Source organism: Vulpes lagopus, chromosome 3 (genome assembly GCF_018345385.1).
Source record: "Vulpes lagopus strain Blue_001 chromosome 3, ASM1834538v1, whole genome shotgun sequence".
NCBI classification, from domain to species: Eukaryota; Metazoa; Chordata; class Mammalia; order Carnivora; family Canidae; genus Vulpes; species Vulpes lagopus.
In genome coordinates, this window is record NC_054826.1 from 26,697,260 (window position 1) to 26,723,657 (window position 26,398).

The 26,398-nt window shown below is 36.2% G+C and overlaps 1 protein-coding gene across 1 annotated transcript in view; it reads left to right on the forward strand.

Moving 5' to 3' along the window:
* The window catches only part of NDUFS4 (NADH:ubiquinone oxidoreductase subunit S4), a 115,913-nt gene that overhangs the window by 70,622 nt on the left and 18,893 nt on the right, over positions 1-26,398 (forward strand). Inside the window, exons 3-4 of the mRNA XM_041749860.1 lie at positions 11,271-11,443; positions 26,159-26,232. Coding sequence (XP_041605794.1) covers positions 11,271-11,443; positions 26,159-26,232 — 247 coding nt within the window. The remainder of the gene's footprint in view (positions 1-11,270; positions 11,444-26,158; positions 26,233-26,398) is intronic.

Sequence of the window (26,398 nt, forward strand, 5' to 3'; positions counted from 1 at the left end):
TGAGCACAGTCATACAATATTTGTCAAAGGAGACAAAAGTCTTCAGGAGAGTGGGAGAGAAGCACTGGGTCTCATACTCTAGAAGGTACCTGAAGTCCCCTTTCTGCTTTAGCGTTCTTCCTTCACTATTAATAAACCTTGAAGTAGACCGGTCTTGATACTCTTGTTGAAAATCAGTTGACCTGGGGATCCCTGGGTGGCTCAGCGGTTTGGCGCCTGCCTTTGGTCCAGGGCGCGATCCTGGAGTCTCGGGATCAAGTCCCACGTCAGGCTCCCGGCATGGAGCCGGCTTCTCCCTCTGCCTGTGTCTCTGCCTCTCTCTCTCTCTCTCTCTCTCTCTCTCTGTCTCTCTATCATGAATAAATAAATAAAATCTTAAAAAAAAAAAGAATATTTAAAAAGAAAAGAAAATCAGTTGACCGTATATGCAAGAGTTTATTTTGGGGCTATTACATTGGCCTTTATCCATACTTATACCAGTATTATTTCAAGTACTATATTATTTCAAGAACTATAGCTTTGTAATAAGTTGAAATCAAAACATTTGCATCTTCCAACTTTTTTTCAAGATTGTTTTGAAGCAAAAAGTCCATATGAATTTTGTGTTGAATTTTTCTGTTTCTGTAGAAAATATCACTGAGATTTTGATAGAGTCTGTACATTGATTTGGGTATTACTATCATCTTGATAATATTAAGACTTCAATCCATGAACATAGCATGTCTTTCCATTTATTTTTGTCGTCTTTAATTTCTTTAAGCAGTGTTGTGTAGTTTTCAGCGTACATGTCTTTCACCTTTTTGGTTAAGTTTATTCCCAGGCATTTTATTCTTTTTGATATTATTGTAAATGGAATTATTATCTTAATTTTCTTTTCATGTTGTTTATTGGTAGCATTTAGAAACACAACTATGTTTTCTGTGTTGTTTTTTTGTCCTGCCACTTTGCTGAACTTGTTCATTAGTTCTAACAGTTTTTGTGAGTGTATATGGAATCCTATAAATCTGTGAACAGAGATGATTCTACTTCTTTATTTCTAATTCGGTTGCCTTTTATTTATTTTGCCTCATTGCTCCTCTTTAGAACTCTGCTTCACAAATGTTTGTTACCTCACCATCCCTAAACTGATCCCTACCTACTCTGCTTTGAAACTCCTGTGTTCTGCTTGGGCTTCCCAGTGGTCTGCACTGTACTTCCAGGCATAAAGCTGAGACAGTTAAGGGCTACATCATGAATTCTTTTTCCAGGGATTACAGTATGATTCTGCCTACTATCTAGTTGTCCAGTACCTGAAAATAGTTGCTTAAAATAATTTTCCCAGTTTTATATGGCAAGAGGAAGTCTGGTAACAATTACTCCATCATAGGTGGCAGTAAAAGTCCATGTACTTTCTACATTGTGACAGTTCTTATACAATAATGGCTTTGTTAATGAATCTTTTACCTTTTTTTTTTTTTAACCTACCTTTAACAATTTGCTCAGTTACTGATTCAGTTCTTTCTTTAAAACATACTTTCTGACACCCGAACACACTACATACTATGGCTTAATTTAGGTTTCATTTTAGTATACTTCCAGACTTCAGCTCTGTGTAATTGAGTCATATGCTTACTAAGACTCAGTTGTGTTTGTTTCCACAGATTTTTATGCCAGTTTTACTTGAAATTGTAATTACATAATTTAATTGAATACTGTGATCTGATTGCTATATAGGGGACAAAGTTCTTTTTGTGACAGTTCTGTTGAATACTTTGAAAAGACAATACTGATGAATTTCTAATAAACAATTTCTGTCGAATTAAGTGGAGGTGAAACAATTATAAAAGATTGTAGTGTAAAGAAATCACAAAATTCTAAACAAATTTTGGACCCAGCGTGTTTCACAGATGTTTTTATATTCTAACTTCATGTTTAAGAAGCCAAAACTATATGACATATTTTCTTGGTGGCTAGTGGAAGAAATGACATTTGGAATTTACTCACTGGACCTATACCTGTTAAGTACTGACCCTGTATTATTTTATTAAAAGGATGTACATGTATGCTTTTTGAGTTATAATACAATGTTTAAGGTATGAATGGATATGTATGCACATGCATGCATATGTACATGTATATATTTACTTGCTTAGGGGTCCCCTGTTGTCACTAATATTTTCAGTTAACTGTCATTTCCTAAGGCAAAAAGGAGACTTCTCTTGGGTACTTTCACTTTTATTCTTACATTAAATTAACAAGAAATTGTCTTATATAGTTTATGTGCCTCCTCACAATGTAGTTTGACTTTCATATCATTGCCTCTTGAATATTGCTTTATTAAACCAGAAGCATTTAGCTTTGGATCCATTATTTTTTATTATTTCCAGCTTCCTTTCCAGATTTAATTTCATTTATTGCTTAAACCATCTCTTGATTTTAAGAAGTTTATTTACCTTCTATTCCTTTGCCTTAATATTAATCAACAGTTATTTCCTATTTATTTCTTTACTGCTGTGACTTTTGTAATAAATTTTAATGTATGGCAGCCTTTTAATTTGTTACCAGGGTATGTGGAGGACTATTTGATTAAAAAATACAAATTGGATCTTTACAAACTGTAATATGTGACTTCCAAGTGCTTTGTGGCTACACTCTTGTCCTTTTCAGTTTCTGAAAAAGCTCTCACATGTCTTGTATAGCTACATGACTTAGTGATTTAAAAATCCAAAACCTTTGGAAGCCTTGGATTAAAAAGCAAAAATTAAGTCTTTTTAATTCTTAAAAAGTTGATCATTATTATTATAACTTTCTTCTTGTTAAGTTAAAAAATTGTTAGCTTAATAACTTAAGAATGCTTCAGTGAAGCATCTTGGTTTTCACTGAGGCAATATTGATCATTTATTTGTGAAGCATGACTTTTGTAGTAACTTTCACTTGTTTCGAAGTTTATAGAAAATAAAGATTGTTTCAAGTGTTTCCCCGTAAAACTGATTGATGTGTTCCAATGGATTTTCCTGATTTGGGGGGCGGGGGGGGAGAAGTTTATTTCTGTATCATTTTTTTTTTAATTGTAGCATTCTGAAAAAAAAAAATCGTACTATTCTGTCATGAAATAGCTGCTTAGCAGACTTGATCTAGCTACCCGGTATGTCAAATCATGCACTACAAAATAGACTGTGTACAGTACTGATCTGAAAATTTTTGCCATCCCCACACCATTATGTTGGGGAAGAAGAATTTATTCTGCCCTTCAGGGTCCTTCAGGATGAACTAAGAATCAAGTTGACACGAGACAGATTAACAGGAGAAAACCAAATTTAATAGTGTACATATGGCAATTCACATAGACATGGAATTCCAAACACAATTGAGCAATGTGATGCTTATCTGAGCTAAGGAGAGGGTAGGAGTCTGAAGCTACAATGGGCAGAAAGACCATTAGTGGGAAAGTAAGAAGAGGTGTTAAAAAAAATTGCCTTATTATATACATAAGTTTCTTAGTAAAGAGGACTCTGTTAATAGCTCTTTTTCTGGCACAAGCAGGCAGTTAAGGGGGGAAGTAAAGAGATTTTCCTAAATCTGCTGGGTTTTGATTGTTTTTAAATCAAAGTAATGTTCATGCCAAGTTGTCCTGTCTCGAGATGTCCTGCCCTTGGTCCCTACAATTACAAAGAGATTGCATATTTGTATGGTGTTTCAGAATTATATTTTAGGTAGTTAGATTTTAGGTGAGTGTTACCATCTCATGCTGGTTTCTTCTGGTAGCTGCTCTTATAAAGTAACATAATATCACTTGGGTCAATTTTGAAGAAATTTTGTTAATTTTTTGATATGTTTTTACAAGTCAAACACCAACTCATCCTCTCCTTTATAGTTCCATGTGGAAGAATACACACTAAATAAATTCAAGCCAATTAATATACACTTGTGTTTCTATGCCTTTAAAGAATAAATGGAAGTTGGCCTATCTTGTTGGTGGCAATATAAAATTTGACCACAGTATTGGGAAGCAATTTGATAACATTTCAGGGACCCTGAAAATTCTTATAACCTTTGATTTTGTCAGTTCTACCCTCCATGACAGTTAAAGGAATCAGCTTACTGGGATTTTCATTGCAGTGTATTTGAAAGGCAATAATAATGAAACAATTTGATTTTTCAACAATGAGAAATTGTTGCTGATCAGTCTGTCATAGCCACTAACTGAGGAAATAAATGAGTGAATCCCCGTGCACTGTGTTAGCCAACTGCTCCATCCCAGGGATTCCTGAGGGGCCTGGACAAATCTGAAGCATAGCTTCTAGCTGTGTTTGCCAACACTATTGCTGAACAAACTTGTTGCGACAGAAGCCAATAACTCGAGAGACAAGGATTTGGAAAAGAGAAAGAGAAATTTAATTCAGGTGCCAGCAGCGTTTGCAAGTGGCAGGCACAAGCCTTTACAACCTACTTCTCTGCTGGCAAAATGGATACCTAGAGTTTTATTGGGAGAGTTTGAGGAGGGTGGGGGTTCCATATAAGAAAGCAAGCAGAGTGTATGATCATGGGTGGCAGTCCATATGTGTTTAGACCATGATCCCATATGGGCTGAGAAGGGGATACGTGGGGTATGGTCTTCTAGGCATTCCATTACTATCTGGGCTTTTCTGGTCTGGTGTTGGAATGTTCCAGTCATTGCAAAATGTCTTTGTCAATGCCTGAAGGAAGTGCAATAAGAAATAAGCACAATGGGTTTTAGTTAGAACTTGAGTTAAGCAGTCTTGTCTATTTCTGGTTAACTATTGGCATCTATAGTTAAACAAGAGGGCTCCCTGACAAAATTGCTAAGACAGTGTGACATATCAACTTAATAGATTTTTAATGAGGCCATTAAAACAAATATGAACACTGGGTAACTATATGTCAAAAAACGTAGTGATATGATACTTAAAAATAATCAGTGCAAAATATTATTGGTATAACTATGTAAAGTGGATATGTATATGGATAATTATTGGTAGGTAAAAACACTTAAAACAGTTGCTAGGGTGTTAGGCATATGGATATATTTTTATAAATTTCTCTTTAATACTGTTACAGTGTTTACCAGTCTCATTAAAATCATAAGTATCCTGAAGGAATCATCTTCTTTGTCCCTCATCATCATGTATTTTCTGATACTCTTTCACCTTTAAAACCTTATTTAATCCTTCCAAACAGTGCTATGACACAGGTACTGTGATACAGTTTAAAGGAGGAAACGGAAATACAGAAAGGTGAAATAGCTTGTCAGTATTGCACATGTAACAAATGGTGGAGCTGGCTTCGTTTCCTCCAGATTTATCTGAATTCTACTTCCTTGCTGTTACCCAATATTGTATTTCACGATATGATTATTTAGTTATTTCTCCCACACATTACTCCCACTATGGGTGTACAAATTGTAAACTTAGGAATAAAATTTTGTCTTTTTTTTTTTTTTTAAGATTTTATTTATTCATGAGAGACACAGAGGCAGAGACAGGCAGAGGGAGAAGGAGTCTCCCTGTGGGGAGCCTAGTGAGAGACTCTATCCACCACTCTGGGAACACGCCCTGAGCTGAAGGCAGATGCTCAACCACTGAGTCACCCAGGTGTCCCAAAGTTTTGTCTTTATATGCTCTGCAGCCCCTGGCATAACTACCTTGGCATAGTAGGATCTTTGATTTTGAGTTGAAACAAAGGCAAATTATATCTTATTCTTTCAATTACATGAGTGTCATAGGCTTACTAGTATGTGTTTTCATACTTTGTAAAACCAATTTAATGTATATTTGACTCAGTGTTTTTGATGTATCCAACAAATGGGACATTCAGCTCTTTGAAAAAGCTACATTTTTCTCTTCTCCAGACTTGTAGCAATTTACTGACTCTAATTACAAAACCCTTTGTTGTATTTTGATTACAAAGTTTTCAAGGAAGGTGGGAGATTCTCTGCATCTTAACACCAGCTTCTTACTATTTATTCACCCTGTCCTTTTTAAAAAGTTCATATTAATTTTCATGAGAATAGAGACGATGCATGTACTGTTTTGAGCATTGTGTCCAATAACTAATACATAGTAGGTGCTGAAAAATATGTTGAGTAAATGAGATATATTCTTTTTGTTGTCTGAGGTATGCATTTTACGTATGTTAGTTGTCATTTTACCTCATTATGTTGATTTTATAGATAGCAAATTAAGAAAAGCTTATTCGTTTGCCCACATTTGGGACTCAGCCCTTTGCCTTTAACCATTGCTCCTGCTCAGAAGGATCTGGGAGTAATGAAAATGGTTTAAGATTGAGAAATGTCTCTAATTCTTAGTTTTTTTACTTGTTTTATGATTTGCAGTCATTTCCATGTTACTATTTCTATCTTAACATTTTATTTAAAACTTCTGGTTCCATGATAGCCTTACCCAGTATGCAAAATGTAATGTTACATTCCAACACTGTTTCATCACCTGGTTGGATTCCCACATCAGTGCACTTTTGCAGTTTTTATTTGTATCTTAATTTTTATGGCCACTGATTTTTTTTTTAGAAGTGCTTCAAGTTCTTCCGTATAACTAAATACATTTGTTGGTTATGCTGTCAACTCTTTATATTTTTCAAAGTGTAAAATTTATTTTATAAAATGCCCTTCATTATTTATGAGATCATTTCATGAATTTCTCGTGCTAAGTATCTGTGGGGTACTTGAAAGGAAGTTTTTATTACAGATCTAAAATTGTTTTCTTTTTAACATCTCTCATGGTTGAAGTAGAATATAAACGCAGTCTTCAAATTTAGATCAGTGTTAGCCCTGGAATAAATTTAAATACATAATTGGTAACTAAAAGTTTGCAGTAGAACAAGTTTCTGTAACAATATTTGTACTTAATGTTACAGTATGTGCTTTATTAAAACTTTTCAACAGTGTGTTTTAGTGAACTTATTATCAAAAAGCCTGGTTAAAATTTTGGCTCTTATGGATGTACGGGGAGATCAAAAATTCCCCAAAGTGGTGAAAACCTTTTTCATTTATTTCTCTTTATGACAAGTGTAAACTATTAAGGTTAAGTGGGTGGGGCAACTGGAAGTAATTACTAAGGCCAGTGGCATTTTTGTGGTTTAATAAAGGCAGAAGCTAATTATTCAGTTTTTATTTAAGTGAAATGGTGCCAAAAAGGAGGTTCCTGCAGAGCAGCTGCACTCCTTCAGTGTTACCCTAATTTACCAAAGACACAACTGTCACAAACAAAACTTTTAAACTTGATATATAGCCACAAAAGTAAGGAGGCTTTTGTTTGGAGTGCATGCAGAAGAACTCCTTTATACAAATCAACCGGCAGATGACGGACAATGATGAAAATTTGATTCTTTGAAGTCATAATAGTCATTGAAATGTGTGAAATTCTGGTATTGAAAAGAGAGCGACCAGCAAGACTCTAAATCCTGGGTGGTTGCAAGAAGCTTGCTGGGAGGTTTTTCTGCATTTTGACACCAACTTCCCATTGCTTGTTCCCTGCTTCCTTTGTTAAAAAAAAAAAAAAACGTTGAATTCACACAACATAAATGGGGACAGTTGATAACCGAATCATACAGTTTTTATATGGAAAACTAATATTTTATAATGGAAATCGGTGTTTGAAAGAATAAAGTTTATTTACATATGCTGGCATATACTTTCTTAATGATTTTTAAAATTCCTCTTCCATTGAACTAGACTTATGAAATAGAAGGTCAGCTGTACGCTCTTCCAGAATTTAAAATTGTAGAAGAGATGATATTGAAAGAGTGGAACTTTGGAATTATGATATGCATCTTTTCAGTAGCAGATATTTGAATGCCTTTCAGTCTACAAATCACTAATTATTGCTTCTTAAAAATCACATTATTATACCTATGATTGTGAAACTTAAGATAATGACATTCTTTAATAATCGGAATATAGGTTTTATGCTTACTCCTCTTTAAAAGTTTTGAAATTCAGTAAATTAGTGTGTATTATTCAAAGGGTAACTTGATGTATTAAAATTTATAGATAATTATTACCTAGTGAGTCTTGAGTTTCTTCAGGTAAAATCTTTAAGACTTCCTATCAAATGTGATTTAGCTTTTCTGTGGTCATAGAATATCATGAATTGCTATTTATAAATATTTTACCAGTAAAATGAGAAATCTATAAAAGGCAATATTGACATCTTCAAAACATATCTTTTATAAGCAGCGTTTTGTTTTGTTTTTAAACCACAGGTGATCCAAATTGCAATACCAGAGTAGAAGTCTAGAGTTGATGTCTTTGGTTTTTGGTTTTTTGTCTTTGGTAGTTTAGTTTGCAGATGTTTTTATTTATTTATTTTGAGGGAGAGCAAAGAATTCAAGACACAAGTAAAGATTTCAATATAGTGCCTCATAGTTCTTTTCAAGTATTACATTGTTTTAATGGAATCTTGGAGTGGGAGCTTTTAGCCCATTGAAATGTGGCTTAAAGGACAGGTTCTTCTGTCACTTGCTGAAGCTGTGTGGATGAAATGATAACAATAGTGTCGTAATGCATTTTAAAAGTGTGAGAAATCAGTTTGTCTAGACTAAGAGTGTGCCTACAGGGACTAGGAATTTTAGAGCTTCTGTGCCCTTTAGGTGTCAAGTATGTGAGCGATGCCAAGCCTTTTCATCCTCGTCTTTGGCAGCAGCTCAACTGGGCTGCAGTACCTTACATGTCTTTTGCCGGCAAAAACGGATTCTGTGTTAGGACAACTTGGTCTTCAAAATTCAGTAACTTATTTGTGCCAGTGCCAACTTTAAATTGAGGAATATCAACTTTAAATTGGGGAATATCAATTTAAAAAATGCTATACTTTGAGAAGCTATGGAGGCACTCATGGTTGTTCAAAATAAAAAGAGCTCAGTAACATTTTATAGCCACTTAAGAGAGATTTTCCATCCTAAAGAAAAAATCGTTTTCCTATTCTAATAGTACAAATCAAGAAATGCTATTTCCTTTTTTAAAAGTTTAAAAAATTGGGATCCCTGGGTGGCGCAACGGTTTGGCGCCTGCCTTTGGCCCAGGGCGTGATCCTGGAGACCCGGGATCGAATCCCACATCAGGCTCCTGGTGCATGGAGCCTGCTTCTTCCTCAGCCTGTGTCTCTGCCTCTCTCTCTCTCTCTCTCTCTCTGTGACTATCATAAATAAATAAAAAAAAAAAAAAAATTTAAAAAAAAAAAAAATAAAATAAAAGTTTAAAAAATTACTTTAGTGTATATACCTCACAATATAGAAGATTATAAAGAGAAGGTAATGTTTCCTGTCATCTCATCTTCCTGAGCTAATTAATTAGTGTTAAGAGTTTAATAGCTTCCTTTCCTGTAAGTCTTAAAAAGTAGCTAACTTATCGATCCAGTGTTTATGGACTCAACTCATATTGGAGGGTTTGCTGTGGAATTTGGAAATGATACCTTATCCTGTAATTTTATAATACATGTGCATTGTTTGTTTATATCCCACTTCAGCTCTAGCTGAAAAAAATATATAAAATAAATATATATTTAACATCAATATATAATATTAAATAAGTTAATATGACAAATTATTGAGGACTTTCCAGGAGTTTCTTTAAGCTCTTTAAGTCATCAGATGTCATCATACTTGAAATTTCTTTGAAATTGAACTTGACAATTAAAAATGATCAAATAAAACTTAGTTATATGTTTAAAAATTATGAGCCAGTTGTGCATATTTTGCTTTTATCCTGTATACAAAGAAACTTTAAAAATGTAGGTATGTACTAGAAGTGTGTATTTGTATAATAAATATTTATATGGGTTATTTTGGTAGTTTCTACAGACACGCTGTGACAAAGTAACCACACCTAGTTATTGGTGTAAGTAGAAAGATATTGTGTCAAGCAGAAGATTGGTTGCCAGCTAAAATAACAGTAAACTATCTATCTATCTATCTATCTATCTATCTATTTATTTATTTATTTATGAGAAAGAGAGCCTGAGCATAGCAGGGGGAGGGGTAGAGAGAGAGTGAGAGAGAAGCAGACTCCCCACTGAGCAGGGATTCCTGACATAGGGCTCAATCCCAGCATCCTGAGATCTTGACCTTTGCCCAGTGCCCAAGGCAGCCACTCAATGGACTGAGCTACCCAGGTGCCCCTAAACAATTTTTTTAGTCTGAGTAGGAAGGCCAGTGCAGTCAGAAATATATTTAGTATTTGCCCAGTACCTATTGCAGCACCAAGTGTTAACACAATTATTTGGTCCATAATATTGTTTAGAGTGGAACTATAAATTAAATACACATTTGTCTTTAGTGGATTTATTACAATTAAATTGAAATTCACAAAATTTTCTGGTTTTCACAAGTTTGGTATCATTTTCATGTTTACTCTGTTGTTTTTAACCAGTTATTTAAAATTTACCTTAGTAAGTGAACCATGATATGATAATGCTTCATTTATAAGAATATGGTTAACCCTGATATGATCTTACTTTGATCAAATATAGTGTTTCTACTATTACTGAATGGAGACTTAAATTCTGAATTACTTTACTATTTTGTGTCCTGATTGTACCATATTTGAGAAATAGGTCTAAACTTGGGGTATCAGAATTATATGCATTTATCAGTTGAGCATTTGTTACTAGATAAATTTTTTTTTTAAAAAAGAGAAAGTTACATAATTTTTGCAGAAAGGTGAAATGAAAGCAATGGTAACTTTTTTGCGTTACTTTTGCAGAGTAGATTTGATGTATCATTTTCTTTTCAGTAGATTTCACCAAAGAGAGGTAAAATGGTAGTATCTAAAGTTGTTAATTGATTTTGTTTGCCAAAAGGCTTAGTAGGCCTTTCTCTAAAGAATGCCTTGTAAGCAGTTTGACACAGAAATCACTGGTAATGGACTTTTTTCTATTTAAAAGTTATCAATCTTTTATATTTCCTTACTCCATTCACAATTTTTCTCTCTTACTAGTTATACCAGCTCATGAAATAAGAGTCTACTGATGACAGGTTCATCTACCAGCAAACACTTCAGAAATTACCAATGTTTTGTTGGACAGAAGGCACCTAAATTTTTTTTTCATGAACCCTTTTCTACTGTACCCTAACTACTCCCAATATATCTTTTTCAGATGTCAAAATAGCAATATACAGGGTAAATACTAGAGTTAGTGAAATCAGAAAGCTAAAAACCCCAGTTGGGAAATCTGAATAGGGTTATATGGGTATACAAAGCAGCAAAAGTACATCAGAGTGTATATGAGCTGTTAGAAATGTGTTTGCTTATTTTTCTGTAGGATATTACTACTTTAACTGGTGTTCCAGAAGAGCATATCAAAACTAGAAAAGTCAGGATCTTTGTTCCTGCTCGCAATAACATGCAGTCTGGAGTAAATAACACAAAGAAATGGAAGATGGAGTTTGATACCAGGGAGCGATGGGAAAATCCTTTGATGGGTTGGGCATCAACGTGAGTACTTTGGTTTAATTTGAATATTGTTTTCTGCCCTCTTTCTGTGTAGATTTTCCTTGTAAATATATTGAATTGTAAACTTTTTCATGTACAGTATCCTTTGATAGTACTTTTTGAGAGACCATTTATGTAGATATCGTGTTCAATGATAGCCACATATATTTAGTATTTATGTATGTGTGGCCCAGCACAATAAATCCTAGAACCAGTCTTTTCGGAGTATTTATTGGATGAAATGGCTGATAATGTGAGCACTGTTAGTATGTTCTCAAATGTTGTATATTAGTTTAAGATACGATGTGTGAATAGTGTTAATAATTTAATAACACTTTTGTTTATTTTTAAATTATTTTTTGTCATTGTTTGTAAGGAGACGAGTTTAGAAATTAGCTATTTTGAGGGAAACTTGTAAGTTCCTGTGATCTTGTGATTAACAGATTTACAGTGCATTGGAACAAAGTGGTTATAAATTCTGTGGCACCAGTGAAGTAAGTCAGTGACCTAAATATCTGTGGTGGAATAAAATAGCAGAACTGTGTTCTTTGTAGAACACAATAGAATATCTGTGTTAAATAGCAGAACTACCCCTAGTTCAATACAAGCTGCTGCTACTAGAGAAAATAGCCAGATAAGCTAGAAAATTATCAGTCTTTTTTTTTTTTTTTTTAAGATTTATTTATTCATGAGACAGAGAGAGGCAGAGGCATAGGCAGAGGGAGAAGCAGGCTCCCCACAGGGAGCCCAAAGTGGGACGCGATCCCAGATCCCGGATCCTGGGATCACGCCCTGAGCTGAAGGCAGATGCTCAACCACTGAGCCACCCAGGTGTCCCAAAAAATTATCAGTCTAATTGAGACTCTAGAACATTTTATGTGTTCAGTCTCCAGCTGAAGGTGGTTATCCATTTAAATTATATCCAATTTTAGAAAAGTATGACATTTAACATCTTCTTTTATCAAAGTACCTGGAGAGTTTTTAAAGCATTTGCCATGTTGCAATTTAAATAGAATTATAGGGGTACCTAGGTGGCTGAGTCAGTGAAGAGTCTGCCTTCATGATCATGGTCTTAGGGTCATGATCTTAGGGTCCTGGGATTGAGCCTCACATTAAAGCTCCCTGTTCAGCAGGGAGTCTGCTTCTCCCTCTCCCTCCACTCATGCTTCTTGTATTCTCTCTGAAATAAATAAATATATTAACAAAATATATAGAATTATATCTTATTTGTAAAATAATATGTAAAGAGTGTTTTAGGTTTCCATACTCAGTATTTGAAATGTCATGATTACCCCTTTTTTTTTTTTTTTAACTCAAGATTGTATTTGAGAGAGAGAAGGAGCTGAAGCAGAGGTAGGAGTAGAGGAAGAGGGAGAAACAGACTCCCTTGAGCAAGGAGCCTAATGCAGGGCTCAATTCTAGGACTACTGGGATCATGATCCCAGCCGAAGACAGATGCTGAACCGACTGATTACCCAGGTGCCCCTGAAATGTCATGATTACTCTTTAAGTTACATGAGATTTTAATGTTTTTTCTCTATATGTAAGACTCATATCCATTGCACTATTTATTGATGGTACTTGGGTGGTTTTGTTAATAAATTTAACCATCAAATTGGCCTTATTTAGCAATTTATGAATCAGACAGCATCCCATCTAGCTAATAGGAGCTCTAAAGAACTATACAAAATGGAAAAGTTGTTTTTTTTCTGTTTTTAAAATTTTATTTTCAGGTAGTCTCTACACTTGGCATGGGGCTTGAACTCACAGTCTCACGATCAAGAGTCAGTCACATTCTCTACTGACTGAGCCAACCAGGTGCCTCCAACATGGAAGACTTTTATTTATTTATTTTTAAAGATTTATTTATTTATTTATTTATTCATGAGAGTCACAGAGAGGGAGAGATATAGGCAGAGTTAGGAGCAGGCTCCCTGCAGGAGTCCAATGTGGGACTCCATCCATCCCGGAACTCCGGGATCACGCCCTGAGCCAAAGGCAGACTTTTCAACTGCTGAGCCACCCATGTATCCCAATGGAAGACTTTTATAGGCAGAAGGGGCAAGAGATAAGGAAAGCATGGATTACCTCATCTTTCTTTGGGGACAGAAGAGGCCTATTGGGAGGATTACCTCATTATTGTTGACTAGGAAATTCAAGGATTGACTAGTTTAAGATTACATTCCTGGGAAAGGTTGAAACTACAGTTAGGTTAGGTATGAAATCTTTCTTTGTTGATGTGAGGCTTAGCACAAGTGACCCCATTTTTGGGCCTATTTTTATTTTTTTAACAATCCTTGCCCCCCACCCCCACCAACCCCTCACCTTTTGGATTAGACTCTCAGCTTAACTGAGAGATATGATTAAAATTTAAGGCATTAGCATTGTTCCCAGCTACCACTTTTTAAAGTTCTCACAGCTTTTGTTGATCCTTTGTGTGTCTTCACAGGTCTTGATCTCTTTGACAGACCCCAGTTTCAGGTTCATATTTTTAAGCTGGTTATTCTTTTCTTTTTTGATGTTTCAGTCTTAGGGAGATCATTTGCTTAGTGGGTAGAGGCTACAAACATGCATTTAAAGCCTTTGAGAGAATACAGCATGCCAGGGAAAACTAGTATGATTATAATAAGTGAGATAATTCCCAGTGTTTGGATTGGACTTTAGAACTGAGGACTCTCTAAGACCCAAACCAATCAAAATCAATTAAGTCAAAGAAAGACTCCCTGGAGGGACTCACCTTTTTTTGCCAAGTGGCTTTCTCAGTGATCTTATGTAACTGAGTTTCAACTTCCTCAGAAGTGGTAATCCATAGCAGGTGGTGTTGACCAGGGAAAGTAGAGTCCTGCCAAAGGAAGTGAATCCTGAATGCCTCCCAGTAATTCCCATTTTAATCTGTGGCTCTGGACTGGAAAGGCATCAGCAATGGAAGCCAGTAATATTTTAATGGTTTGTAGACTGTACTTGTGGTTTTATTCTGGTTACCCTTGCCTCGTGTCCTTTTCTTTATATAGAGCCTGGATGCAAAGTTCCCCAAGTTTTAAGGTTAGTAAAAGACAGGAAAATGGACTGAGGGGTCTTTAGTATATCGATCAGAGTTTTTTTATGATAAAGAGGATATTGGCTGAAGTATGGTCTTGATCTGGTGTCTTGGGAGGGAGTAGCATACATCAATGTTACATACTTCTCTTCTTCAGTTTAATTTGAAGGTATCCAACATTTTCACAGGACTAGATAGGCGAAGGCTTTTCAAGCTGTGAAATATGTGCTTGGGATTCTTCTAGTCCTTGGAGTTTGACTGCCATCTAGGTGGTGAGGGGGAACTGGTAGAGACCTTTCCAAGGAGATTGAAGGGCAGTCTTAGTGATCCCAAAGGTGGGAGAGAATTGAAAATATTAGTTTAGGGGCACCAGGGTGCCTCAATCGGTTAAGTGTATGCCTTCAGCTTGAATCGTGGTCCCAGGGTCCTGCTTATCCCTCTCCCTCTGCCTCCTCTCTGTCTTATGAACGAATAAATAAAATCTTAAAAAAGAAAAAGAAAAAGAAAAACTAGTTCTGAGAGTTGTAGCCAGATATATGAGGAAACTAGAAAAATTCAGGATACATGCAGGCATGTAACAAAACCTCAAAAATAGTTAATAGGGCCAGAATCTGACATTTAAAAGGTACAAACATCTTATTCTCTACAAGTAACTCCACTCTTTAAAAAAAAAACCAAAGATAATCACCGTAAAACTCATTTGTTTACAGTAAACTTGGCCTGATTGTTTATATAAGTGTATATAAGTGCAGTGAGAACAGTGACTGACCATATAAGCACTTTCTGAAGACTGCTTTGCTGAAATTTTTATTAAGGAATCTTTGGACTCTCAAAAGCCTCTGAAGGACTGGCCATCAAATTTTACTTGTAAAACCTCCAGTTAAAGCCTTGGTGACATAACTATTATTTCCTTTTTTTATTTATTTTATTTTTATTTATTTATTCATGAGAGACACACATACAGAGAGAAAGAGACATAGGCAGAGGGAGAAGTAGGTTCCATGCAGGGAGCCGATGTGGGACTTGATCCCAGGACTCCAGGATCACATGCCCTGAGCTGAAGGCAGATGCCCAACTGCTGAGCCACCTAGGCGTCCCATAACCAGTACTTTCAGTTATGTTATAAGGAGAACAGACTTTTATTGAAGTTATGTAAATAACTAACTATATTACTTGAAAAGAATACTCCTGGTGTGCCTGGGTGGCTCATTTGGTTAAGCAGCCAATTCTTGATTCCAGGGTCATTTGTTCAAGTCCCATTGGGTGTGGAGCCTGCTTAAAAAAAAAAAAAGAATACTTTAGTATTTCATTGTTATTTATTTATTTATTTATTTTTTAAATTTTATTTATTTATGATAGGCACACAGTGAGAGAGAAAGAGAGGCAGAGACACAGGCAGAGGGAGAAGCAGGCTCCATGCACCGGGAGCCCGACGTGGGATTCGATCCCGGGTCTCCAGGATCGCGCCCTGGGCCAAAGGCAGGCGCCAAACCGCTGCGCCACCCAGGGATCCCTCATTGTTATTTAAAAAGGTATACTTTACCAAATTGCCAAATCTGGAAAAGCAAAACATTAAAGAACCAGCAGTATTTCAAACAAGAAGTGATAAAAATTATAATTTTCCTCATTCAGTCCTATGTTATTCTTTATTTTTTTTAAGTAGGCTCTGTGTCCAACATGGGGTTCATGGCCTTTAAGAGTCACATGTTCGGGCAGCCCAGGTGGCTCAGCGGTTTAGCGCCTGCCTTCAGCCCAGGGTGTGATCCTGCAGACCTGGGATCAAGTCCCATGTCGGGCTCCCTGCATGGGGCCTGCTTCTCCCTCTGTCTGTGTCTGTGCCTCTCTCTCTCTCTCTCTCTCTCTCTCTCTGTCTCTCTCTCTCTCTTTCTGTGTCTCTCATGAATAAATAAATAAATAATTTTTTTTAAAAGAGTCACATGTTCTACTGAACTGAGCCAACCATGTTATTAATTCTTGAATCCAGTTTTTTCTAATAGTTCTAGAAATAGGAATTTCCAGTTCAGTTGTATGATTTTAGTTATCAGAAACCTGTCATTGGCAGGGCACCTGGCATGGCTCAGTCTGTAGAACATGTACCTGTTGATCTTGGAGTTGTAAGTTTGAGCCCCATGTTGGGTATTGTGATTAGTTAAAAAAAAAAACTTAAAAAAAAAAACAAAAAAACCTGTACTTGTCAAAATCCTTTCCATGAATGTGTAGTACTTTTGCAGGAACACTTAAGCATCAGAGTAAAACAACATCTCTGAGTGACAGAAGCCTTAAAAGACTTAACTGTGGTTAAAGGTCTGACAAGAGTCCCTTAAAATGGAATAGACAAGGAAATTTGTGTGTGTGTGTGTGTGTGTGTGTGTGTGTGTGTGTGTGACACATCATTTTAAGATAAGTAGAATTATGAATGATATAACATTATACCAGGGCATCAGATTTCTAGGAATTTCATATAATTTTTTAGGACACCTATAATACATGCCTGTATAAAAACAACATAAAGAAGGCTTAATACTATTTGACAATGCTTCTCCTCATTTAACATTTCAAGTAGGCCTAATTAGTTTAACATCTCCCTTTTTATAAGGAGAGAATACAAACCTTTTCCAATTTTCCAGGAACCCCCTAGAAAAATACTAAAATTAGTTTAAGGTCAGAAATACTATGATTTTTGGGAAGTTGATCAAAAAATCACAGATTAGAAAACACTTGGTCAGGTGGGATCATAGGTTACTGTGAAACAGGAGTTATCCAATTAACTGTAGCGACAGTTAAAGACTTGGCAAATAGAAAAAGTTAGATCATTGCAAAATAATAACCTTAGTTCTTTCAATGGGGAAGATTCAGTTTTTTTGTTTTTGTTTTTGTTTTTTTTTTTAAGATTTAATTTATTTATTCATGGGAGACACAGTTACAGAGAGAGGCAGAGACACAGGCAGAGGGAGAAGCAGGCTCTGTGCAGGGAGCCTGATGTGGGACTTGATCCCGGGTCTCCAGGATCACGCCCTGGGCTGAAGGCAGCACCAAACCACCAAGCCACCTGGGCTGCCCAAGATTCAGTTTTCTTAAGTAATTAAAGATGTGATAAAAACATGAAACACAGGAAATTATTTTGACAAGATAAAATCTTTGTTTTCTAGGCAGATTATATAAAAAGGTAAAGGAAAAAGAATCTTTTAGTTTCTCATCAAAAGCAGACCAAATAGTCCAAGAAAACTTTGTTCTTTTAACAGAGTGAAAACCATATTCTGGTTTTGCACTAGTTCCCTTTATCTATCTATCTATCTATCTATCTATCTATCTATCTATCTATCATCTGTCTATCTATCATCATGTGATTTGGGGAGGAGCATGGGGGAGAGAGAGAGGATTTTAAGCAGGCTTCATACTCAGCATGGAGCCCAATGTAGGGCTAGATCTCAAAACTCTGAGATCGTGAGCCAAAATCAAGAGTCAGGTGCTTAATGGAATGGGCCACCCAGGCACTCCTGCACTAGCTTACTATAAAACACATTCACTTAAAGTCATTCTGGTCTTAGCCAGCCTTGACCATGCTTAATATTCCTGTCCAAAAATTCCTTTTCCATAAACCTTAGTGGCTTTAATTATATATGTTAGAATTTTTAACCCTAGAACCTTAAAAAAAAAATAATAAAAAAAACCTGAGTAGTCTCCATACTCCATGTGGAGCTTGGATTCATGACCCTGAGATCAAGAGTTGCATGCTCTATTGATTGAGCCAAACAAGTGCCCCTAAAAATTTTAATTTTTAATGAAAATTAAGAAGTAAACAGTAATGAATTGTCTTTAGCATTCTGTGGATTGGCAGACTTAAACTTTTTGTTATTTCTGGAAATGCTTGTTTTCTCATAATAATTTTCTCAGGCACAAAGCATGTTTACTAATAGATCCAAATACTTTTAATTCCTTAGTAAAAGGAAGCCAAAAGTAGATAAACGTATATTCAGTAATGTTTCAGTTTTTATATTATTTGTAAATGATCTAGAGATTTAATGATCTTCCATCACTTAATTTAACACAACTTTAAGGTCCCGGGTTAAAAAATGATTTGGGGAGGGGAACTTGGGTGGCTCGGTGGTTGAGCATCTACTTTTGGCTCAGGTCGTGATCCTGGGGTTCTGGGATCAAGTCCTGTATCACGTTCCCTGCAAGGAGCCTACTTCTCTTCCTCTGCCTGTCTCTGCCTCTCTCCTTTTGTGTCTTTCATGAATAAATAAATAAAATCTTAAAAAAAAAAATCTGGGGAAACTATTCTAAAAATTAATTTAAAACTTTTTATCTTGCTTAAGACTATTTTAATTCATTTGTTCTTAGGGTACCTGGGTAGCCTGGTCAGTTAAGTGTCTGACTGTTAGTTTGGCTCTGGTCATGATCTTAGTCTTAGGGTCATGAGATCGAGCCTCAAGTCAGGCTCCACATTCAGTGAGGAGTCTGCTTGAAATTCGCCCCCCCCCCCTCTCTTTCTCTCTTTCTCCATCTGCTCCTCCTCCCTCTCTGGCACATGTGTGCTCTTTCGAAAATAAATAAATCTTAATTCACTCATTTTCAAAAATTATGTTTAGATCACTTGTGAAAATTCATCATATTATTTTTTTTCCTGACAAGTTCCATAACAGAGATAATGTGAACATACTTGACTGTTAAGCCCAAGTAGAATAAAAGTTGTATGTCTGCATTAAATTCACTATTGATAATTCTAAAGAACTATTTTAATTAAACCAACAAACTTAAGTTAGCTTTGATGCTGAATATTTTCCCAGATCTCATGAATCTGAGTAACAGTTGGATTAGTTTCTATTGTCTATCTGAGAATTTTAGGAATACCTTAATTCATATAAGTGCTTAATTTTTCCTTAAGCCAATTAAATAGAACTCTTTTACAAATTAATTTTACCAATACCGTCTAGAGATAAAAAAAATAACTTATCTGCAACACATAGATCTACAGAGAGATGTAATAGAGAACTTATAACTTCTATTTTAAAATTACTGCCATGAATCAGGTACAGTAGTAATATATAACTCACTAGTTATAAAAGAAGTTGAATCTAAGTTGTTTTTCTAGTAGATAAAATAAATTAAGGTTATCTGCTCAGTTGGCTAAAGATTTTACTAATGTTTCTGGGGACGCCTGGGTGGCTTAGCAGTTTGGTGCCTGCCTTCAGCCTAGGGCGTGATCCTGGAGACCTGGCATCGAGTCCCATGTTGGGTTCCCTGCATGGAGCCTGCTTCTCTCTCTCTGCCTGTGTCTCTGCCTCTCTCTCTGTATCTCTCATGAATAAATAAATAAAATCTTAAAAAATACATATTTAAAAATTTTTTTACTAATGTTTCTGGAGGAAACATCTGCTTCACTTGAGCTGATGTTGACAGATTTGCATAGAACCTTTGAGAATACTTTTTTCTAGTGTCCTGGTTGATTGCAAATGAAGCATCAACACTTGGGCCATTGTTTTGATTGTGGACCCCTAGGAGGGTGTGATATGGGGGACCTGGACATTATTTTAGGTGCCTGGCCTTGGAGCTGTTGTAGTTGTAAGGCTAGTCGGTTGGCAGACTTCTGTTCGTGGTGCTGTTCCCAAGTCCTTTCAAAGTGCTCAGCTATGATTACAGGTTCAGTCAGTTGTCTCCCATCCTGTTTTCTGCTTTTTTGTCAATCCACTAATCTCAAGAGATAATCCATTTACAAATAGGACAGCTAGAGCAAATTGGGTGACCTCAATTATTGTATAGAGCCCAGAATGCTACAGGAAGAGAGCTTCCAAGTGAGTTTAAAGTCTGCGGTAGATTCATCTTTCTTTTGTTTGCACTTTTGAATAATTTACCAATGTGAACAGGGAAGACTCTAGGAATGTCTTTTAAAGATCAGTGGGGGCAGCTCCGGTGGCTCAGAGGTTTAGTGCTGCCTTCAGCCTGATCCTGGAGACCCAGGATGGAGTCCCATGTCGGGCTCCCTGTATGGAGCCTGCTTCTTCCTCTGCCTGTGTCTCTGCCTTTCTCTTTCTCTCTCTCTCTCTCTCTCTCTCTCTCTCTCTTTCTCTCATGAATAAATAAATAAAATCTTAAAAAAAAAAATCAGTGGGCTGTTCTGTGAGCCTTTTCTTGTCCACAAGGGAACCAGGTTGAAGGTTAAGGATCTGGGATATCATCCTTGGAGTTACACCATCCTGCTTTGTATCCTGTTTGGGCTTCCCCAGGTCCCACCAGCATACGCACAAGATCTGGCAGCCTGGGGTCATAAGTCCTCATAATGAATCGAATAAATTCTTCAGAAAACTTTTGTGGATCATCCTTGGGTTTAGGAAGTTCTTTATGGTTTTTAGTTTGGTCTTTGATCAAGGAGTGAAAGAATGATTTTATCATAAAAGGTAACCTTTGAATAGTCTTTTCAGGGTGGAAAGGCAGTTTAGATAGATCAGTAGAATGTTGAATACTAAGGTAAAGGAAGATTAGAGGGGAGCAATAGGAATCATTCTGGTTTTATATCTTTTTAAAGTACCTCTTGTGTCTTTAATTTTTCATTAGCCTTTTGCTTCATATTTTTAATGAAGTAATTTTGGAATCTTGATACATTTTGCAATCTTCTGAATACCAATTAAAATATGTATCCCATTCTGTTTGTTCAGTTCAGGAACCCTTGTTTTCAAGTGCATTTCTTAAATGAATGATCTCATCTAATTGGAACGTTTTCCATAATGGCCATTGTAATTCTAGGTTGTCTCTAATAAAATTTTGACATTTTTGTAGATATTTCGCCAAGCTATAGAACTTCTGAGACCATAGTTTTTAGACTAAATATGCAGGTGTGCCAGAAGGTGGCATGCTTAACTTTTTAGAATTTATGGATCTCTTTTTCTTTCTTTCTTTTTTTTTTTTTTTCTTTTTAAAGCTAAATCTTTGGATCTCTCAGAGCCAAACGTGTACCTAAAAGGGATGTGCTGCTACACTGGGGATTTTGTGATATTTTGCAGCGTACCTCATCGCACAGATATTTTGAGGTTGGCAGTGATATAGTGTCAATCTAATCCATTCTGCAGCCAATTTATACTAACGTGGGGATCTTTGAGTTAGTTGGTGGATGCTCTAACAGCTTTTAAGTGCTCAACATGTTCCTACCAATTTTTGCAGCTTCTTCGCTTCCAAACTCCCCATTAGCATTAGCCTTTACCCAACACAAGACAAACAAACATGTATATCGTAGTATATTGGCAATAACCAAGAGATGTTACTGTGTCTTGGCCATGAGATAGTCTTGTGTGTACCACCAGTGATTTCCACCATGGAACCTTGGACTGGGGAAAGGATTAAACTAACTGACACCAACAGATGGGGACTGGAGGCTCCACATCAGCGGGAAACTGCAGCTGCCACTAACAGTTCCCACATGGGTCTTGGGACAGAATCAAGAACTGGGGGTTTCCACCAGTTAAGCCAGAATTCCAGCATGGAACTGGCTTGTAAGCCAGTTAGATTGGGATTGTGCAGAGAGAGTGGAGCCCAGAATCAAGAGAAACTTACCCATGGCTCTTGGAAATGATGAAAAAGACCAAGAATTCAAGGGTTTGTGGGTACCACACCTGTTGCTTATTGTATCTGAATGCCATCAGAAATTTGCTTCAGATCCCACAGCTGCCACTAAATTGGTTAAAAACAAAATTCAGCTGAGTAAATTTAAAGATCAAATTGGCTTAATTCAGTGATTCATGAATCCAGCAGCATTCCATCTAGCAAATAGAAGCTTCTGAAAGCTTTACAAAATGAAAGACTTATGGGCAAAAAAGGACAAGGACAAGGAAAGAACAGATTACCTTGCCTCTGATTGGTATTCCAGCTTGACTAGTTTAAGACTTCATTCCTGAGAGAAATTGAAATTGCAGTTAAGATAGGTGTTAAGTCCTTATTTGCTGATATGGGGCTAAGCGACTCCATTTTAGTCTTGTTGTCTTTTTTTTTTTTTTTTTTTAAGATTTTATTTATTTATTCAGGAGAGAGGCAGAGAGAGGCAGAGACATAGGTAGCAGGAGAAGCAGGCTCAATCCCAGGACCCTGGGATCACAACCTGACCCGAAGGCAGACACTCAACTACTGAACCACCCAGGTGCCCCCAGGCTTGCTGTCTTTTGAACAACAATTTTCAGTTGGAGTTATTATGCATAATACTAAAGTGAAGATTCTTGTACATCAGGTGAACCTATGACTTTATTAATATGCTAATTAATCCTGATCAAGCCAATTTTTATTAAGTTTCATTCTGAAAAAAGGAAAAGAAAAAAAAGTATAATTCTCTAAATTCTCTATCCTTATGGCTATCCACTTAATGACACTGGTAATGTGATGAGTTTTGTTCCAGCAGACAGTTAAATTACAAATAGATTACCTTGAATTTGTAGAGGGTATATTTTATGCTTTGTAGGGTGGGTCTGTTTCAGTTTTACTCTGTAGTCATAGTCCTAGAAACATAGTGTTAAAAAATAAAAAGGTATAGGAATGCATAGGTGGCCCAGTTGGTTAAGTGTCTGATTCTTAATATCAGCTCAGGTCTTGATCTCAGGGTATGAGTTCAAGCCCCAGGTTAAGCTCCATGCCCAGCATGGAGCCTACTTAAAATTTGAAAAATAATAATAAAAAGGCAGGTCTTGGTGGAAAGCACAAAGTACTTAACCAAGTCTTTCTAACTCTTTGGGACTCCAAACTCAGTCTTCCCTGTAGCAAGGAAACAGCTGCTGAAATCTCTGGTTAATTCTTTTAGCCTTCTCAGCTATTGTTTTAGAGCCCTGCCCATTTATTTGCAGAAGTTCCCTCCTCTGCAAATTCCTCCTTTTCACTCTTTCCTCCCCAACTTTGCAGCTGCTCTGGCAATCCTAAAAACTCCCGTCCTCAGATTCCTTGCGCTGATAAGACTATGGCTTTCTGCTTGAGTTCTAGATGGGTTTTAATGTCTGTACCAGAGAGTACCTTTAGGGGGAAAACTCAGTCAATTTGAATCTAATCCATTGTGGTTCCCTTCTTTCAAAGGTCTAATCCTTTCCATTTTCATTCTTGCATTTGGTCACGCTCTTCCCTTCAGACAGTTGGATTTTTTTTTGTTTTTTCCGTAGCTTATTATGTAATTGTTAGGCAGATGAATCTTATTTTAATGGTAGGTAAATCTGCCATTACCAAAATTGGAACCTCAGTAATTGGGGATTGAGCATGTAAAGTTTAAAAACATAAGTACAAATTATATTTAGTAAAGATGGAAAAGAGGTTATTTATAGTTGGAGGAAGTTGGATATAAAAGAAAATACTTCATAGAAAAGACTGATATTCATTGTAAACCATGAGAGATGGTTGGGATGGACTTCTCTATGCTGTATATTGGTCTTCCTCTATATTTCTAGTGGGAGGAACAGATTGAGCTGGTGGGAACATATAGGCTACATTTAGAGGAACACTTAGCAATCTGTTTGACTAGTTGGTTACCTCCAAGGGGCATAATTCAAAAGAAGACTAGAAAATGGGTTCTGATCATATTGGAGAAAGTGCTGGAATGCTAAAGTGTAGGAGATTTTGAAATTCATGTGGTAAACAGAGGAAACTATTTTAAGTTTTCTAGTTGGACAGTGAATTTGAGAGTCAAACTAGGAAAATTAAGCTGACAACATGGTCAAGGGTAGATTGGAGTCAAGGAGGGAGAAGAAAGATTAGTTAGGAAAGTATGGTAGTTTGGGGAAAGGATAAGAAAGGGTGAACACTGGTAGTGGCAACATACTTAGAAAAGAACTTCAAAATGTAGGCGATGGAGGATGAAAAGGATAGAAACAGAGTGCTGGAAAAATGTTGGCTTATTGATGCACATTGTTACTGTTCAACCTATGTATGTAATTCTTCCTGAATAAAATGAGGAGAATAATAATGGCAATACCACCTTTGCAGAAAAATGGAGCTTTTGGCTCCTAATTTTTTTCTACAGTTTTTGTTTTGTTTCCTATTCTCAACGAAGCTAACATGAATGTCAGTGCTTATCAAATTACTGGATCAGAGGCTTCTAAGTGGCACAGATAAGTGTCTGACTCTTGGTTTTGGCTCAGGCTGTGATCTCCAGGCTGTGGGATTGAGCCCTGTGTTGGGCTCTGTGCTCAGTGGGGAGTCTGCTGGAGATTCTCCTTCTTCCTCTGCCTCTCCTGCTCTTTCTCTCTATCATAAATAAATCTTTTTAAAAAATTACTGAATCATATTTATGTTGCCATTTTTGTTCTCAGTATATTTTATCCAAATTGTCAACTGAGAAACCATTTGTGCATAAAGGAGAGGTCAATCAATTACTTGTTATTGGTACTAATATAGCTAACCAATGTGTAAAGCATTTTTTCCTTACAAGGTGGAGGAGAGGACATGGTAAGAATACCTATCATTATGAGGATCTCAAAGGAGCCATAGTAGAGGACTAGAACTTCAGCAGCAATAATTTATGGATTTTAATTCCAGTGAGGGGCTACTTCCCATAAATTCTCTCCCTATGTGTATCTCATATCTTCCCATTATCCACATTACTTTCTAAATCTTTACTTTTTTACTTCCACATTTCTAAATGATGTTTCACAGAATGCTGTATTTGCCTTTGAGAGATTTATAATAAACTTTTGGAGCAAACAGTGTTCTACCTTTTTATAAATGTACTGATAAAAGTGATATTTCTGAAATAATATATTTTATGTATTTTGTGAAGTTTCTATATAAACTTGGGTTCTTAAAAAATAATTTTATTTATTTGACACTGAAAGAGTGCGTATACGTGAACAAGCAGGGGGAGCAGCAGGGAGAGGGAGAAGCAGGCTCCTCTTGGAGCGAGCCTGAGGTGGAGCTCCATCCCAGGACTCTGGGATCATTACCTGAGCCAAAGGCAGACACTTAACCAACTGAGCCACTCAGGCACCCAAGAAGTTTTCCTTGTAGACTTGTAAACATTATCATTATCCTGTATTGAAGAACTCAATCAGATGTTAATTCTTGGAGCTTTAATTTTTCATCTGGTCATATGCTTAATTATTGTCTGTAATGCTGGAAGGTTCATTTAGAAGGGTGGGTGTTGTTGCCATCTATTTTTTAGGGTAATGATAGTACTGACAATTGCACTCACCAATAAATTTCTTGATATTGAATTTATAAGGTCAAATTGAGAATTTTGTTGGGATTTTAAATATTCAATTCTATTATTTTTTCCTGAAGAGGTGAATAAATGATTTTTAAATTTGACGTATAGTGTAGAAAATCTCAGTTTGGGACGCCTGGATGGCCCAGCGGTTGAGCGTCTGCCTTGGATTCAGGGTGTGATCCCAGAGTCCCAGGATCGAAATACCACATCAGGCTTCCTGCATGGATCCTGCTTCTCCCTCTGCCTAGGTCTCTGCCCGTTTCTGTGTCTCTCATGAATAAATAAATAAAATCTTTAAAAAGAAAAAGAAAATCTCAGTTTAACATAGGAAAAGATATTCAAGGAGTTAACAGTTTTAAAATAAGATATTCCTTCAATAGTATAATTATCTGATATTGTACCATTTATTTTCTAAACATTTACTGTATTTTAAACATGGTGTTTTTTTGTTTTGTTTTGTTTTGTTTTTTAAAGCAAATTTAATGCTAAATCCTGGAAAAAAAATTGTTTCTTACAGGGCTGACCCTTTGTCCAACATGGTTTTAACCTTCAGTACTAAAGAAGATGCAGCTGCCTTTGCAGAAAAAAATGGTATGTTTGGTCTGTTTTTGTTTTGCTTTGACAAATAAAATCAAGATATGATTTTATATTCTTGGCCTTAATCAAAACCAGTCAGGGATATAGAATTTGAGTTGAGAGAAGTTTTGTAGTATATCTAATCCAATGGTTTTTAGTTTTTTTTTTAATACCATCAGAA